We start from the raw sequence: 18,093 nt of genomic DNA on the forward strand, positions 1-18,093 counted from the left end.
AGAGACCCATGAATGCATGTCAGATTGGGCCTCCAACCCAGACTGATCCAGTTATGTTCCAGATATTTTGGAGAATAGACTCCGGACCAGGCAGCATGGTGGTGCAGTGATTAGCACTGTTGCCTCACATCTCTGGGACCCGGGTTCGAGTCTCCGCCTGGGTTACATGTGTGTGGAGTTTGCATGTTCTCCCCATGTCGTCGTGGGGTTTCCTCCGGGTACTCCGGTTTCCCCCCATAGTCCAAAGACATGCTGAGGCTAATTGGACTTGCTAAATTTCCTGTAGGAGTGCATGTGTGAGTGAATGGTGTGTGAGTGCGCCCTGCGATGGGCTGGCCCCCCATCCTGGGTTGTTCCCTGCCTCATGCCCATTGCTTCCAGGATAGGCTCCGGACCCCCCGCGACCCAGTAGGATAAGCGGTTTGGAAAATGGATGGATGGATGGACTCCAGACCCACATGACCCTGTGTACACTGTCAGGAAAAAAAAGTACCAATTTGAAACTTTGTGTCAGGATCACTGGGTAAAAGCGGGTGATCGCACAGGCAGGCGAGCGGGCAGAAAGCAGGCGAGCAGGCAAAGCACGGGGAAAACTAGGGGTTTATTAAGGAGCATAAAAAAACGGGACGGAATACTGGCACTGACATTGACAAACATCAATGACGGACAAAGAACTAAGGCAAGACACGGACTGAAATAGACAGGGCTGGGCGAAAATAATTGGACACAGCTGGGCAATATAGGGGAGGCACACGTGGATAATCAGGGGGCGTGGCACACGCGAGGATCGGACGAGCCGGGCGTGACACTTTGAGGGTACAATTGCATATACAAAAGAAATTTTCGTTATTATGCATTCTATTTGAACTGGGAAGTCAGAATCTCCAAGTTGCAAGTCAGAATTTTCAACTGCAATGCTGCTTGAAGTCGGAATTCCGACTCAGAAAGTCGGAGGATCCTCTCTAGCACTGAACTCAGAATTGAATTATGACCAGAAGTGAAAGTTGTAGTTTTATACTGTTTATTACCCCTCATGTCTTATCTGTGTCTCATTAAATTGGTCATACACACAGTACTGTCCAACCGCTATCTGTGGACATGTTGCTACGGTGTCTGTATGCGCCAGATGCTACATAATGCATTATCATCTGGAATTGCTAACAATGGCTAACAGTTAACCAGGCTAGAACTGGGGCCTGTTTCAGAAAGCAGACCTAGATAACTTGTCAAATTTAAGGTAGTCTAGGCTAAATGTAAATGAGCAAAGATAAAGACCATTTAAACTGGGCCGCCTTAAATCCAGCAAGTTATCCGGCTAAGCAGGAAATCCTGGTTTTTGGAACCGGTTCTTGGTATTGTTGAGTGGCTTTCTGATTTCTACCAGAACACAATTAACTCAAGTGTGGCGTCATTCCCAGCTCCGACTTCCCGGGTAAATGGAATGCAGCAACAGATAACTAGACTTCAGTGTCCTGATTAAGATACTGTGAATCACAAGTATTTCTAGACCATATTTGCCCCCCCGCGGCCATTTTTTTGTTTCAACCCCTTTGAAAAATAATTATATATACATTTAGTACTAACTCGGGAGGTGGGGGTACCACAAGAGCAGGGTACCACCTCCCCTATATTTCTTCAGGGGCCTAACCCCCTAGGGTCAACCCCTAGAATCGCCCCTGGTTTGAATGCCTTGGGGTTTACTGTTTTTTTGTATTGTTTTTTTTACTACCATACCACAGATATTTATTTCCAAACTTTAATTAAGATAGACTTCATTTTCCATCCACCCATCAGCCATACTACTATGTCACTTCACTGTGAGGCATGCACAGTCATACACTTTGTTTAATCTAGAGATACCAGATCCCCTAATCACGTCTTTTATGAACTGTGGGTGGCAATGAAGGGAGAGCATGTAATCTCCACACACAGCGTGATCGGGTCAGGTGCTGAGCCCACAGCCCTGGGGTTTACAGCTATCATGGTAACTGGCAAGTCGCCATTTTACCCTAATAGCAAAAATGCTAAATGTATATTATCTTTAAGCGTAATTCTAGTCCACTTGACCGCAGATCACTAAGTTAAACATCTTTGTAACGTACTAGATATGTACACAAACTGAAACTTTAATTTACAATTTCATTGCGTTCCCAGTATTCAGATGATTTAACGCGGTTAAGAAAATTGGAGCAGTGATAAACACGCGGAAAAGCAGTACATATTTCTTGCTCAATGAACACCAGCTGACCGTACACCATTCCTAGCTGCATGTAAACCCCTGGTGTTTATTTTATTCATAAAACCAACAATTCCAATATTTTTACATAGTAATGAGAGACCAGGCAGATCAAGGCATTACAGCGGCAGAAACACAACGAAACACTCTAAACAAGAGAGCACTTTTCATTTCTAGCTCTTAAAAGGACCAAATACCCACACTGCATTTACAACATATAACATAAAACAGTATATACATGACACCGTGATACGATGCAATAACAATACAACAGACGCACAGCTATTGACATTTCAGCATACCCGATGGGCACCCCCAGCGCTATAATACGTTAAATAAGGAGAAAATAACGAAATTACTGACTACACACTACCGCACAACTTACAGTCATTTATGATTAATGAGCATAAAGTGAGATAGACATTATACATATAACCAAACACGTGTAAGTCCATCAATCAGTATCCATAATAATATATAGTTTTTTGTAGGTGTTGTACGTTGCCTATTCAAATGTTTAGTGTGTGTATCATCTGCTAAAATACACTACTCACAATAAGTTAGGGATATTGTAATGTACATGAGTGCTTCTCCAATTTGCTCTGAATATTAATGAAATATGTAAAAGTTCCCTTTGATATTATTAATAATGTAGAGAAGAAACAGCATTGTCATTAGCTTAATATTTATTACCCCAAAAATTTTGACAATAACAGGGACAGCCCCAAATAACAAAAATTGACAATGTCAATAGCGGGTGTTTCCTCCATTTGCCGCAATGACAGCTTGACAGCGACGTCTCATGCTCCTCACTAGCCTCATGATGTTGTCCTGAGGCAATGTGTTCCACTCTTCCACAAGTGCTACCTGCAGTTCTGCCAGGTCACATGGGGGTGGGGTACGATCATCCAGTCTCTGCTTCAATTGGTCCCAGACGTGCTCTATGGGGTTCAGGTCAGGGGACATTGATGGCCACATATGAGGCACTCCAACTTCCTGAAGTCGAGCTGTGACAATTCTGCCACAACGTGGCAGAGCAATAACATCCAAGAACAGAAAGTTGGGGGTGTGCTGGCGGAATTGGGGGATGATGATGGGTTCAATGATGTCTCTGAGGTAAGAACGTGCAGTGCCTGAGCCATGGACAATAACCAGATCTGTTTTGCGCTGACTGGTGATGCCTGCCCAGACTGTTGCACCTCCTCCACCAAAGCAAACCCTGGGGACCATGTTGACCTCAGTGTATCGCTCTCCTCGCCGTCTCCAGCAACACTCACGGCCATCATTTCTGTGCAAGGTGACCCGACACTCATCAGTGAACAGGACGGTAGACCACTGCTGCATTGTCCAGGTCACATGGTCTTGTGCCCACTGCAAACGTTCACGGCGGTGTCTTGGTGTCAGTTGAGTCACCTGCAACGGTCGTCTGGCATTCAAGCCAAAGCGGTGGAGTCGGTTGCGAATGGTTTGTCTGGAAACCGTAGTACCCCGCGCGTCTCGTAAATGGGCCTGCAGCTGTGTGGCAGTCGCATAACGATGTCTGAGTGCAGTGGTCCTTAGGTACTGGTCATCGTTGCGGTCTGTCACTCGTGGGGCTCCACTCCTGGGTCTGTCCTGAACTCTGCCAGTAGTTCTGTGTCTTGATGCAAGTCTGCTGATGACACTTTGAGACACACCAAGTTCACGGGCAACATCTGACTGCCTGCCACCGACCCGAAGGCGCCATGGCCAGGTGGCGCTGGTCGTCCATGAAGTGACGTCGTGTGTTCATGGCTGTTTGACTGATGAACTTGGAATGACTTGCTGACAATACCAGCTTTTTATCCCCACAGACTGTTGAAATTGATCCCACATTGAAAAAGGTTGTCTTGTGGCATTGGCCCCAATAAGGCACACCAGTACACAATGAGACCATTACATGGAAAACACAAGACTAGGTGTGTCTATCACCCCAATACAATTGCCTCCCTATCCCAAAAATGTCTGAAGTGTAACAAACACCGTATGCATGACATCCACTGAGCCTCTCACAATATCCCTAACTTATTGTGAGTAGTGTATATGAAAACTTCATTGGATGTCAACATGTTCAAACTCAGTCATTATAGTTAAATGATATTAGATGCCCTTTTCCCTGTCGGCCTACACTAGGACCTTGCGCAGATAAAAGTTTTACCTACTTATTCTAGCGGCTTTATGTTTATTATATTGCCTTGCCGATGTGAAAATATGTAGATGGACAAAAGAATTGCAACGCTTTTGATGACGTAATTCATTTTGCGTTGGCGCATAGGAAAACTCTTTTTGGCCGTCCGGAGGTCCGTCGTTGCGGCAGGGGTTATCTTGACTGCCAATAATCCTTCATTCGTTTATGTTTAACCAAACTTAAACTGTCCTTGCATTTGTTATGGTTTATTTTAAGCGGAGTTAAATGAGAACAGGAGCTGTTCAGCTAGACATACTCTGGCGGTGAGTTTCTGTCTAGTTTTGAGTGCGCCGTGCGTAGCCTTTTGCTTAATTACTTCATGTAGTTGTCGGTTTTGCTAGTACTGCTAAGTAAGAATAGCTTTGTTAGCGATGTACTCTACGTGCTGCGTTCATACATAAGGCAGGTGATGTGCATCGTAGGAGGATCCAGTTGTAAATAACCTTAGAGAATGGATAAAAATTAGAGATAATAAAGACAGGAGCTGACATTTCGCTACATGACATGCTCTGCTGTACGTGAGAAACAGCATTGAAGGACATTGCGGGGCAGTTAAATTTCTTTACCAGATGCTTTATGTTGGAAGCTAAGAAAAGTCACATGCCTTCCTTCGGGAAAAGGTCAGCAGTTATAAGCCCAGTGTAAAAAATAACAGCATGAACAACTCTCTTGCTTTATGGCTGTGGCTGCAGCAATACTGCACGTCGCGTTGTACAAGATATCTGAATGCTGCAGGAAACCTCCGTTATGTAGCAGCACCCCGACAAAATACCTACTCAATGCATAACTGTCTGTGAATGCATTCTGTATAATAAAGCAACGTATTTTCTATATATATCCATATATTTTGGGAAAAACATCGTTTTTAAGAGGAAAACATGTAGTTCCCTCTTTTAAATTACAAGGATAACGTGGATTAATCGTTTATAAGATCCTTCAAAAATATTTTGGAGAAACATTGTGTTTTATTCTGGTTTTAATGCATCCAGCTTTTGCATTTGTTTAGCTGCCTAGGATTCATAACAAGATGGTATCCTACAAACTCCTAACTCCAGAGGATGTGTACTTTTCTGGCTCTGCATCTGCTGAGGAGCCACTGGAGGAGCGGGTGGAAGACAACCCCCCCGAAAGCCCCCTGCTGGAGAAGCAGTCCGTATGCTCCAGCTCGTCGGGATTCATGGCCCTGGGAGCTCTGCTCCTGGTGGTCTGTGGTGTCTGGCTAATTGGCACCATTTTTTGGCTGCACAACCCAAGCAATCAGTTTCCCCACAGACCTCTGCCTCCTGCTCCAGCTTCAGCTTCACGAGCCCCGGATGGGGTGGCCAATTCTCCGCAGTCCTGCAGCGCCATCCCTGAGAACTGGCGCTTTGACTGCTACCCAGAGAGAATCGTCGTAACACAGGACCTCTGCGAGGCTAGGAATTGTTGCTTCATCCAGGTATCTCCGGAGAATCCTCCGTCCAAGAACAGCATCCCCTGGTGTTTCTACTCCCCGGATTTCCCTACGTACTCGGTGGCCGCGCTGAATGAGACTCGCCTCGGCTACACAGCACAGCTGAAGAAGGCAGAGAAGACCTATTACCCCATGGACATTGAGACCGTCCAGCTAGATGTCATGTTTGAGACTGACTCCCGCCTCCATGTGAAAGTAAGATCCTACCGGTATCTGCCTACACCTACTACCACTCCAATCAATCATATCTGTGATGCAACTCAAGGATCTCTTTGGTGTTAATGTTTCCAAACTTGAATGCTGCTGTTGCACAGTTGACTTTATCATTTGTTTGTGCCTCATGTTTATCCAAGATTACGGATCCTGCCTCCCGCCGCTTTGAAGTCCCCATCTCTGTACCCAACGCTACGAAAAAAGCATCCAGTCCTCTTTATACTGTGGAGTTCTCCAAGAATCCCTTTGGCTTGAAAGTGAAAAGGACGACTACTGGAACTGTGCTGTAAGAATTGCTATTTTTTATGCTACTTTTACATTTTCTAGTGTTTTTTTTTGTCATAAATTTTTCATGACCTTTCATTTTTTCTGCATTTTTAACAGGATTGATACCAGCGTGGCTCCTCTGTTCTATGCAGACCAGTTCTTACAAATATCTACTTCCCTGCCCTCGCGTTTTGTTTATGGCCTGGGGGAGCATCGAGCTGCCTTTCTGCATGACGTCGAATGGAACACACTGACCATGTGGGCTCGAGATGCTGCACCGGTGGTAAATAGTGATGTCACTGTTTGGCCCTTGAGCAAGACCTTTAAACCCCCCCTTACTCTGGGGACTAGCTGACTGATTCTGCTTCATCAACCCCATTACTTTGGATTAAAGCTTCTGTTAAATAAATCAGTGTAATGTGAAATGTAAATAGCTTTTATTAGTCATGGATGCAGATATGAATCTCCTGAGAGAATGCATCTTTCTTTACATAAAAAAGTAAAATGGTGTTATAGCTAGTGCTTTCAACAGGGTTCCCCAGTTCCAGTCCTGTAGCACCACAGTTTGCAGATTTCCCTACTCGGATGCACCAACTAAACCTGGTAATTTTCTGCAAACCCTCTTCGACTAGAACTGGGAAACGCTGCTTTCTGATCATGACCTGTGCCCCCTAGGAAAAGAGAATCATATCACTTAATTACATTTAGCTTAATTTTCCCTAGAACGGAGGTCTTTTTTTTTTTTTTTATTCCAGTCGTGGGAGACTGCTGAACTTTTGTCTAACCCGTTAGAAACATAGCTGATTTCTTTACTAAAGAGCTATATGTTCAGGTTTTCCCAAGACTGGAATTATTACCAGCTGCCCCAAACAGACTGTTTTTGATCATGTTGTGTCAGAGCTGCTGCAGAAGTTAATGAAGCGGTAATGTTTTTCCTTTTGCCTAATGTTCTCCGAAAGGAAAAGACTAACTTGTACGGCGTTCATCCTTTCTACCTGGGCATGGAGCCAGGTGGTTTGGCTCATGGAGTTTTCCTGTTGAACAGCAATGCCATGGGTGAGTCATCGTGTTAGCCGTGCGCTAATGGGTCTTACGGCTTGGGGATCGTACTGGGGTCATACAGTCCTCCGCCCTCCCGGACAGCAAACGGAGGTAGAAAGGTTTGGCAAATGAAGAGCATTCATTTTCATCTGAAAGGGGCCGAAGACTCTGGCATAATTTCTCCCCTGACCCCTTAATTTCACACCACATTGGTGGGACCTGGTTTTGATTTGCAGTTCAAATCGTAAAAGGGTATGTTACCAGTTGTGAATTGGAGAATTGTCCCCTTACATCGATTTGCACAGTTATATTAACAGTGTTGTTTCCTCTGGAAGTGCAGCTTCTTAGCAGTACGATGGAGAATTCTTGATTTATCACCAGTGTAAGAAGAAATGTTCAAACACCTCCTTTAGATGTGGTGCTGCAGCCGGCTCCTGCCCTCACTTGGCGAACCGTCGGTGGAATCCTGGATCTGTACGTCTTCCTGGGCCCTGATCCCAGCTCGGTAGTGCAGCAGTACTTGGAGGTTGTTGGTGAGTCTTTGCGGAAGACCCAACAAAAGTGTGTCCCAGATCTTGACTCAGCCCAAGTCACATTGTTAATTCCCTGTGCAGGCCTTCCTGCTATGCCGCCTTTCTGGGCATTAGGCTATCACCTGTGTCGCTGGGGATATAATTCCAGTGATAACACGTGGAACGCTGTGAAGACGATGAGGAAGTATGGGATACCTCAGGTACTTCTCGGTTATGACGTGTAATTGCTATTCTACTCATCTGATTTCTCCTCTTGCCTCAAGTTTACCTAAGCACGAGTTTGTGTTTCAGGACGTACAGTGGAATGATATCGATTACATGGACAAGTCTCTGGATTTCACCACCGACCCTCAGAATTTTGCGACCCTGCCAGATATGGTGAAAGACCTTCACAGTCACGGACAACGTTACGTCATGATCCTGGTAGGAATAAGTGAAGCAGGGTTTTATTTTAGATGTCTGTACAGTTTTTCATATTCTTAATGTCCTCCTTCAAAATCTATTACATCTTTAAGCATTAATTTTGTTTTTTTTTAGCATAGTTTAAACGAGCTATGCTAAAATGCCATCATGGCTTCCATTTTTCATGTAGGCAGATTTCTAGTTTTCTTCAAAGCATGGTTAGAGAATTTGAGTTAGAATTGGGTCACGGTCCTTTTCCTTCCCAGTTTGCTGTGTTGGATCATTGTCTGTGTGCTGCAGGACCCAGGAATCAGCAGCACCCAGCAGCCCGGCTCCTACTGGCCTTATGACGAGGGCTTGAAGAGAGGCGTCTTCATCAATGACTCCAGTGGGCAAACCTTGATCGGAAAGGTGCTGTTTGGCAGTGAGAATTATTGCAAGTCATGGTGAAATGATCTTTGAAATGTTCTCAGAAGAGCTTTGGGGTTTTACCTCGGAGTATTTCTCGTAGAAACCCACGCTTGTTTTTAACTATTTGAGGGAAAAAATGACAGTATTTGATTTGGAATGAAATCTTGCATCTTGTGATTCGTGGTCTTATGATTCACACCATACTTCCAACTTCTCTAAACTCTAGCTGTTGTGCAAAAGGGGCATTGTGTTTTCTGCGTCCATTTTCCTTTGTTCAGAAATCGAGTCTGACACAAACATGTTTGGCTATTCGCTGTGTTACCGCCTAATCCATGTCTTTGGAAGAGCTGCACTGAAATCACCAAGTAGCCATAAACCCAGCTGGTGAATTTTCACCCAGCACTCTCCAGCACCTCCTTGAAGTGCTAGATCCTGTCAGTTTGCCTTGTTTTGCCCTCATTTGACCAGCCATGTTGAATCAGGTTTTGCTTGGCTTGACGGTTTCTTGCTGTGTCTCAGGTGTGGCCCGGTTTCACTGCTTTCCCAGACTTCTCTAACCTGGAGACGCATGAATGGTGGTTTGAGAACCTGCAGAGGTTTCATGCCAAAGTTCCCTTTGACGGAGTGTGGATTGTAAGTGAACGTCGTTTTGTTTTTCTCTGCATTTGCTTTAGTTTTCTAAGCCATAAGAAAGAAATGTGTATTTTCTACACTTCCCGGCAGGATATGAATGAGCCTTCGAACTTCGTGGACGGATCGCTGAAGGGATGCCCGTCCAATGAGCTGGAAAACCCACCGTACACACCTGGTGAGCTTAATTAGACTGTAAGGTCTCCTGGAAGAAGTGGAGAGTATTAACGTTTTAGATGGTTACCGCAGAACTTTCTGAGCTTTGGGCCTCAGAACCGAAAGCTTCTCTTGGCAGAAACCCCACCTTTTCTGTGGGTTTCTAGGCCCACCTGGGGACTGAGGCAGCTTAATATTCCCGTACATTAAAAGCCAGCCTTGTCATTTTGTGTATATTTGAATGTAGACAGCAAAGGCAGGTGACTGTAACAGCTGTCATCCTCCCTTGGCATTTCTAGGGGTTCTTGGTGCGGCACTCAGAGCCAAAACAGTCTGTGCTTCTGCCCAGCAGAAAGCATCAGTTCATTATAACCTCCACAGCTTGTACGGTCTAATGGAGGCCAAAGCTTCCTCCAGGTCAGTGTCTTTACTGCATTTAACGTGCTTGAAATCGATTTTTGTTGTCCTTTCCAGAATTCTCCCCAAAGTAAGAAGTTTGCTGTTATCCACATATTTATACCGTGCAGAGTTGTGTGTGGTAGTACAAAATTGAGAATTCACTGTCGACTTCAAACTGGCATATTTTTTTTTGTCTTCTCAGTGCCTTGAAGAGGATTCTGGGAAAGCGGCCGTTCGTCATATCACGCTCGACTTTCCCCAGCCAGGGACTCTACTCGGGACATTGGCTGGGAGATAACCAGAGTCAGTGGAAGGATTTGCACACGTCCATCTGTGGTGAGCAGCCGTTATGCGTCCCACACCATGCCGGGGCTCGGCAGGACAGCTGATCACCTACAGAGGCTTCAGAAATCAATATGCGTGTTCCTCCATCCCAATGTTTCTAGGCATGCTGACCTTCAACATGGTGGGTGTCCCACTAGTGGGGGCAGACATCTGCGGCTTTGGAGGCACCACCACCGAGGAGATGTGTGTGCGGTGGACACAGCTTGGAGCTTTTTACCCTTTCTCCCGCAATCACAATTCCATCAACCAGAAGGTGCGCCTTACACCATGCAGCCAGTGGGTGGTGCTGTGGAACTCACACCACCATCCTTGTCGTGCATGTTGACCGGTGTGCTTTTCCACGACAGGCCCAGGACCCCACCGCCTTCAGCCCCGTCGCGCGGACGGCCATGCAGGAGGCGCTGTTGCTACGCTACTCGCTCTTCCCGCTGCTCTACACGCTTTTCCACCACGCCCACATGGACGGACGCACCGTGGCCCGGCCATTGCTCTTCGAGTGAGACTGCCGTTCAGTGTTGGCAGGGTAGCTGCAATAGGATTTATATTTTTCTAGTAAATCCATCCATCCACATTCTGCCCACTTAGCCAGTTCAGGGCCATGGGGGAGGGGTAGGAGCCTTTCTTCGGGGGGTTAATGTTTTATTTATTACAGAAACCTTGTAATATATTGCATCACTGTTTGGGTCGAGTTACTCAGAACTTCATTTTCTTTTTATTTTTTCAGCTCTAACTGCAGTATTACGGAATTTTCATATAAATCATTTACCATATGTGTGTACTGAAGAACAGAAAGGTTTCAGGGTTTATTAGTCATGCTATCAGATACTGTTCGAAGTATGTATGGTTGTGAATTCTCCCAGTGAACTCCAATCCCAAACATGCACAGCACCATCCACTCAAGAGCCCCTTTTCTACATTGTTTATCCTAGGGGTGTTTGAAATCGAAAGCCGTTCTGAAAATTTGAAAATTTTGAAGCGTAAATTTTTAAAGCATTCATATACCTCATACATTTTAAAGGTATAGAAAGGTTTACAGTACAATAAGGAAGTTGTGTTGAATGGAACTGCATACTTTGTACTTCTCTTGGAGTGTTGTAACATTATTGCAACATTTTTATGACCTTTTATCCAAATGGTGCGTGACATGCAGTTTGGATGAAGATGGGGATGGTTTTTATTGTTTTGTATTTCAGGTTTCCAAACGACGAGAAGACTTATGCAATCGATCGCCAGTTTCTATTGGGGAAGAGTTTGCTGGTGACTCCTGTTTTGGAGCAAGGTGTCAATTATGTAGTTGGATATTTCCCCAAAGGGCTGTGGTACGACATTTTCACGGTAAGGAAAGCACAGCACACTTATGTTAATGGTTCTCTCAAATAGATAATTCTTTTTGAGAAATTGTTACCCCCCCCCCCCCCACCAATCTTAAAAGTGAAAAACAATGGCACAATATCTAGTTATCTTCTTTTAAGCCTACATAACTTATTTGATATTTTCTTCCAGTCTCTCCCTTACTTCTATTTCAATTCAGATTGCCGCAAAAGTAGCTAAAAAAAATCATCGTATCAGTTTGATGGTTTATATGTGGCACCATTAAGACACTGAACTGGGAATCGGGAAGCCTTCTGAAGGTCCAGGCTGTCGTGTCAGCATGCTCCGTGGGGTTTCCCCGCTGTCCCTGCAGGGGGACTCTCTAAGGAGCAGCGGTGAGGAGGTGAAGCTTGATGCTCCCCTGTATAAAATCAACGTTCACCTACGTGAAGGAGCGGTCATTGCCAGACAGGTAGGAGCGGGACTGCTTGTCCCCGCGATGGCCGGTCCCAACCAAGATCCCTCTCATTTTGGCTCACATTCCCCCAGAGGGCCAACACCACCCTTTGGGTGAGCAGCGGACAGCCTCTCCACCTCATCGCCACGCTGACGGACGAGGGCACCGCCTCCGGAAACCTGTTCTGGGACGACGGGGAGACCATAGACACCTACGAGACGAACCAGTACGCCTACGTCGTATTCGACGTGGCCAAGGTACGGTATAGCGTGCTAGTGTGTTAGCAGGGAGAGACGGCTGGGTCTGTCAGGCTTGGTTCCGAGAAAGTTTCACTTTCTGCCGCAGTATTCGTTAACGGAAACTAAAACTGTAAGAACACATTTTCATAACCTGAAATAAGATAAGGCAGAAGAAAAGCTACAACCAGATGAAATCTAAGTATTACTTCCAAAACCAACTGAAATAGAATCAAAACATGAAAAAAATGTCAAATACTTTGCTAGTGTTTTTTTTAATTCTGTTTATCTGAATTAATGACTTGTTTATCTTTACCATTAATAGTATGTGGAGCATCAGACTGAAAGCTGAATGTATCCATCTCTACAATTAAAACGACTTAAGCGGAAGCTAAAACACATAAAAACTAAAAGCTGTTGTCTTTAAAAAAAACAATAAAACCACACCAATAACTATAGCTAAAACTAAATGCGATTTCAAATGAAAATTGAAAATAATGTAAAAAAAACCCCAGGCTGTAATGCTGCTTTCTTCCCAGGTATCTGCCTTACACAGCCCCCCATGTCAGGCAGGTACCCTGGGTAGGTATTCTCTGTGGAGGCCCAAATCCAAGCTTCGTGTCGAGGGGCCATTTTTAAATGATTTTATTTTCACGGCCCATGTAAGTTAGTTAGACTTGATAAATTTTACTTTATTGCATGAACCTTCAAAACATGTAATCAATAGAACGAGTGTGTCTTTCGTAGGTCATGTACTTATTAATTCAGTGAAAAATGTATGGGCAAAAATCTGTTCAAATCCATGGATCTGAATATATATTTTTTTTCGAATGATCATGTGGGGTGGGAAAAATAGCCAGCTCTTATGCCCGGGTCTGCCTTATGTCGTCAAATTCATATTTAATTTAATTATTTAATTTTTTGTGTGCTATGATTATGCAAAGTACTGAATTCCCATGTCAGGCATGGCTTGGCTCTTAATGCATTATGAGTAAAGCAAATTGAAGCTGGCACTTTGACAGGGGCCTACTGGCCTGGTCACCGAGATCAGGCTGAAGTCTCATAGGACAGGATCACATTACCGAGGTTAGCTGAAGCCTCGTGGGACAGGGTCACTCACATTACCGAGGTTAGCTGAAGCCTCTTGGGACAGGGTCACTCACATTACCGAGGTTAGCTGAAGCCTCGTGGGACAGGGTCACTCACATTACCGAGGTTAGCTGAAGCCTCTTGGGACAGGGTCACTCACATTACCGAGGTTAGCTGAAGCCTCATAGAACAGAGTCACATTACCGAGGTTAGCTGAAGCCTCATAGAACAGAGTCACATTACCGAGGTTAACTGAAGCCTCTTGGGACAGGGTCACTCACATTACCGAGGTTAGCTGAAGCCTCATAGAACAGAGTCACATTACCGAGGTTAGCTGAAACCTCGTGGGACAGGGTCGCTCACATTACCGAGGTTAGCTGAAGCCTCTTGGGACAGGGTCACTCACATTACCGAGGTTAGCTGAAGCCTCATAGAACAGAGTCACATTACCGAGGTTAGCTGAAGCCTCGTGGGACAGGGTCACTCACATTACCGAGGTTAGCTGAAGCCTCTTGGGACAGGGTCACTCACATTACCGAGGTTAGCTGAAGCCTCTTGGGACAGGGTCACTCACATTACCGAGGTTAGCTGAAGCCTCATGGGACAGGGTCACTCACATTACCGAGGTTAGCTGAAGCCTCATAGAACAGAGTCACATTACCGAGGTTAGCTGAAGCCTCGTGGGACAGGGTCACTCACATTACCGAGGTTAGCTGAAGCTGCCCCATCACAACAACAAGGCAACAGAATCAGTCAATCATTATACTCGCAGTTTGTCATTTTCACAAAATAGATCCATGTATCAGTTACGTACCATAACATGTTAAATATTTAGGTATTCATGTATGTATATATGTATGTAAAAGGCAGCATTAGTCATAAAGGTTTAAATGTTGATAAAAAAGTGTATAAACACCCAAGTATACATAAGACTGGAGTAAATTGGTAGGTTTAGTTCCAAGACCTGCATGCTGTTATACCTTTTTATTCGTTTGTTGTTACGCATGTAACAACGGCACTCAGTCACTGAAACTTGGCTGAACTAAGGCTTTTGCACATAGCCATGTTCTAAATCTCTGCACTTAAAAATATCATTTTAATCTAGAGACTATTTATATCTTCAGAATTACTGTGTAATTATAGTTATATATTTTTAACCTGTTTGCGAAAGTTGGCATGTCACTGACCTGTGTGTCTTGGGAATATCAGTGTTTCTTAGGTTCTTGTTTTTCAAACCTCCAGACCCACCATGTAACAAGAGAGTTTATATTTTAAGTATCGTTTAAGAAATGTGCTGACCTCACTGAAATATCTTTGAAACAAAAACAGGGAAAAACACACATCTAGCTAGAAATGGCACAGCCTTCACCGTAGAGGCCTATTTTTCAACACTGTTGTGTTTTTGGAAACTCGATATATTTTTAGCAGGACAGAAATTAAACTCTGCCTGACTGTGAAGATTGATTGTACTTCCTGCACGTTGTGACATTCCACTACAGAGACAGGCTATGTAATGTGCAACTTCCTTTTTTTTTTTTCTTCATCAGAATGTGATGACATCACAAGTGCTCCATGAGAACATAGAGGCCACCTACATCACTTTGGAGACAGTGTCCTTTTTTGGAGTGAAAAAGGAACCGACAAATGTAACTCTGAATTTCCAGGACGTCCCTTTTACATACAAGGCGAATCAGGTAGGTGGCAGGGTCAGCCCTGGCTCTGAGGAAATGACTGTGTACATTCAACCAGACACGGTCATAAGTCATTAAATCCCCGCCATTTATTTTGTGTCCAGGTTTTAACCGTGAGAGATCTTGGTGTCAACCTGAGCCAGAACTTCACAATCAGCTGGGCTTAGGTGGCTGTTGGGCATAACCAAGTAATAATATCCTCTGCTGCTGGATCTGCTCTGATTACCAAACTTGTGCTCTGTGTGAAAATCACCTGGTAACGTTCATGGAATTATAATAGTAATTATATGTATATTTGGTCTGTTGATTTTTATGCTTCTGAGCTTTATTGCACTATTAAGGACCACTAAATGTACACTGTATGGGTATAAAGGGGGCAAAACCAACGACTGTGAAATGTTTTACATAAAAAGTTCCATTCTTGTTTTTGCTTCCTTTTGCTTTTGTTGCGAAATTGTTCATATAGGAACAAGATGCAGAATTAGGTGTTAGGTAACACAGCCCCATGTCTCAGAATTGCAGTAGTTACATTGTGCCTTAAATCTCTCCTGCTGGCAGTTCATCACATAGTGAAAAAAGTCCCACTGACAAAGTGACACTTTGGGAATCAATGGAACAGCTTAAGGATGTATTAACTAATGTAACTTGTGTGTGTGTGTGTGTGTGTGTGGTTGTGTGTGTGTGTGTGGTTGTGTGGTATATATGCTCTGAACAGGTTTTCCGACAGGTACACGGCAGGCAGTGAACACATGGAGCCAATTAGCGTCTGCTATCAGTCTCCCTGTTTATCTATGGTGTGATGCTTTATTTTCATGCATGACAATTGAACTGTACTCGAGTATAAATTAAGCAAATAACAAAGCATTCTATGCTTCATTGCACTAAACCTGTTTGAGTTGAATTTTTAAATTGAAATGTTTTGTTTGACTAGCAATAAAATAAAATTTCAGGCTTGTTCTTTTTAATTTAATGTCTTTTTTTTAATCAAATGGCATAATGCAGTGTTCATTAAATCTGTACAGTTTTACTGGAGTCGTTGTGCTTTTGTCACTGTCGTGTTGTCAGCCTTTGTTGCGTTTTACTGTAGTTTTCTTACTCAAGACTTTTAGAGAGAAATAACTTGAATATGTGGTAGATGTTGAAAGGGCAACAAATTTGGACTCTTCCAAAGCGAGTTCCACACACTTGCAGTGCCAGATTTAAATATCAAAAGGCACCATTCAGTGTTTTTTAAACAGAATACTGTCCATTATCCTTAAGTAATACCCATTATCACCTAAGGTAAATGAATAAATAATCCCTTGAGGTTTTGTTTGTTGTCATTTCCTTCTTTAGAACATTCACTTTGACCAATTACTTTGATTAGAGGTAAATTTATTCTAATTATTTAAATTATGGGTTGCAGAAGCTTCAGAGACTCCAAATCCATATGAGCATATGAGGTGAAATAGCTTAAGGTCTCCACTGGCCCCATCTGCAATATTAACTGTTTTCTTGGTATCCAGGGGTAGTGAAATGCTTACCTTAGAGCAGTGGTTCTCAAAGTCGGTCCTCAGGACCCACTGTCCTGCTTGTTTTCCAGCTATCCCTGCCCCACACACAAGTCCCAGCTGTCTTTTGGCTTCTGATTTACTGAACACACCTGATCCAGGCAATCGGCAGTGTGTAGGGCAGGGATAGCTGGAAAACAAGCAGGGCAGTGGGGCCTGAGGACCGAGTTTGAGAACCACTGCCTTAGGGTAACAGCCTGACAGGAGCAGCACACAGCCCCGTATTTCCACTGTGTGACCCTAATCCAGTGCACTTCTATCATGGGATTAAGCCTGGTACACAACAGTCCTTGGGGTCCAGAGGGGGGTACTTAGTTATCTGCACCTTGACTAATTATTCCATTATTCAGCATCAGTACCCCAATTTATCCATTAAGCAAATAAAATTAGCCTACGAAACAGAAGACCTGATTCCTCCGGTCGATGAGCTCGGGAAGCTTATTGATCTGTTTGTACGACTGAATCGAGTGACACAGCGCACCAGAGGACTGGCGCGCGTGCAGTGCGCCCTACTGCATCATTTTACTTAGCTAGCGAAGCTTCAGTTTTAGCACCGCTAGAGGGCACCAGTTCATCATCTTGCATATTCTTTCCTACCCGCAAAGGATCACAGGCTTTCTACGACGCTCCAAAGAAACAATCACCCGTAATTAGTGAGACGGTTATTAAATGTTTGTGTCTGTCTTTACTTCCTGAAACTGCATTTAAATGTAAAATATTCACAGAGACAAAACCGTAATTATGAATAGTTAAAAAAACAACAACTTTAAATTACCCGTTGCCATTTGAAATGAAACAATTACAAATAATGTCTGCGTTGTAATTTATCTACTTAGGTGCTTGTTGACATGTAAAATTGGTTATTTTAAAAACATACGCACATCATCATTGACTTTAAACTAGAGGCACTTTTAAAAAGAATTTATCTGTCACCTACAACCTCAGAATTAGAAACTGAAATTCAATGCCTTTTCTGGAGTCCCAGACATTGAGTTTGGTCACAGTGAATCAATGGATCATCCATCCATTTTCCAAACCGTTTATCCTATTGGGTCGCGGGGGGTCCGGAGCCTATCCCGGAATCAATGGGCACGAGGCAAGGAACAACCCAGGATGGGGGGCCAGCCCATCGCAGGGCACACTCACACACCATTCACTCACACATGCACACCTATGGGCAATTTAGCAACGCCAATTAGCCTCAGCATGTTTTTGGACGGGCGGCATGGTGGTGCAGTGGTTAGCACTGTCGCCTCACACCTCTGGGACCCGGGTTCGAGTCTCCGCCTGGGTCACATGTGTGCGGAGTTTGCATGTTCTCCCCGTGTCGTCGTGGGGTTTCCTCCGGGTACTCCGGTTTCCCCCCACAGTCCAAAAACATGCTGAGGCTAATTGGCGTTGCTAAATTGCCCGTAGGTGTGCATGTGTGAGTGAATGGTGTGTGAGTGTGCCCTGCGATGGGCTGGC

The 18,093-nt window shown here is 44.2% G+C and overlaps 1 protein-coding gene and 1 long non-coding RNA gene across 2 annotated transcripts; both read left to right on the plus strand.

Annotated features, from left to right (window-relative positions):
- Positions 1–4,537: 4,537 nt before the first annotated feature.
- gaa2 (alpha glucosidase 2) lies at positions 4,538–16,103 on the plus strand. The gene is made up of 20 exons (XM_049014348.1): positions 4,538–4,705; positions 5,449–6,090; positions 6,249–6,394; positions 6,493–6,658; positions 7,335–7,431; positions 7,830–7,949; positions 8,031–8,149; positions 8,241–8,372; positions 8,652–8,762; positions 9,282–9,395; positions 9,486–9,570; positions 9,848–9,965; positions 10,150–10,283; positions 10,394–10,545; positions 10,640–10,788; positions 11,486–11,627; positions 11,977–12,075; positions 12,153–12,317; positions 14,933–15,079; positions 15,181–16,103. The coding sequence occupies exons 2-20, from the start codon at positions 5,470–5,472 to the stop codon at positions 15,241–15,243; spliced, it is 2,880 nt and encodes a 959-aa protein (XP_048870305.1). The 5' UTR covers positions 4,538–4,705; positions 5,449–5,469; the 3' UTR covers positions 15,244–16,103.
- LOC125742413 (uncharacterized) lies at positions 12,324–14,920 on the plus strand. The gene is made up of 3 exons (XR_007398094.1): positions 12,324–13,468; positions 13,512–13,554; positions 13,594–14,920. It is a non-coding gene; the product is annotated as an uncharacterized LOC125742413 (long non-coding RNA).
- Positions 16,104–18,093: the final 1,990 nt, after the last annotated feature.

This window comes from Brienomyrus brachyistius, chromosome 5 (assembly GCF_023856365.1).
Source record: "Brienomyrus brachyistius isolate T26 chromosome 5, BBRACH_0.4, whole genome shotgun sequence".
Taxonomy (NCBI): Eukaryota; Metazoa; Chordata; class Actinopteri; order Osteoglossiformes; family Mormyridae; genus Brienomyrus; species Brienomyrus brachyistius.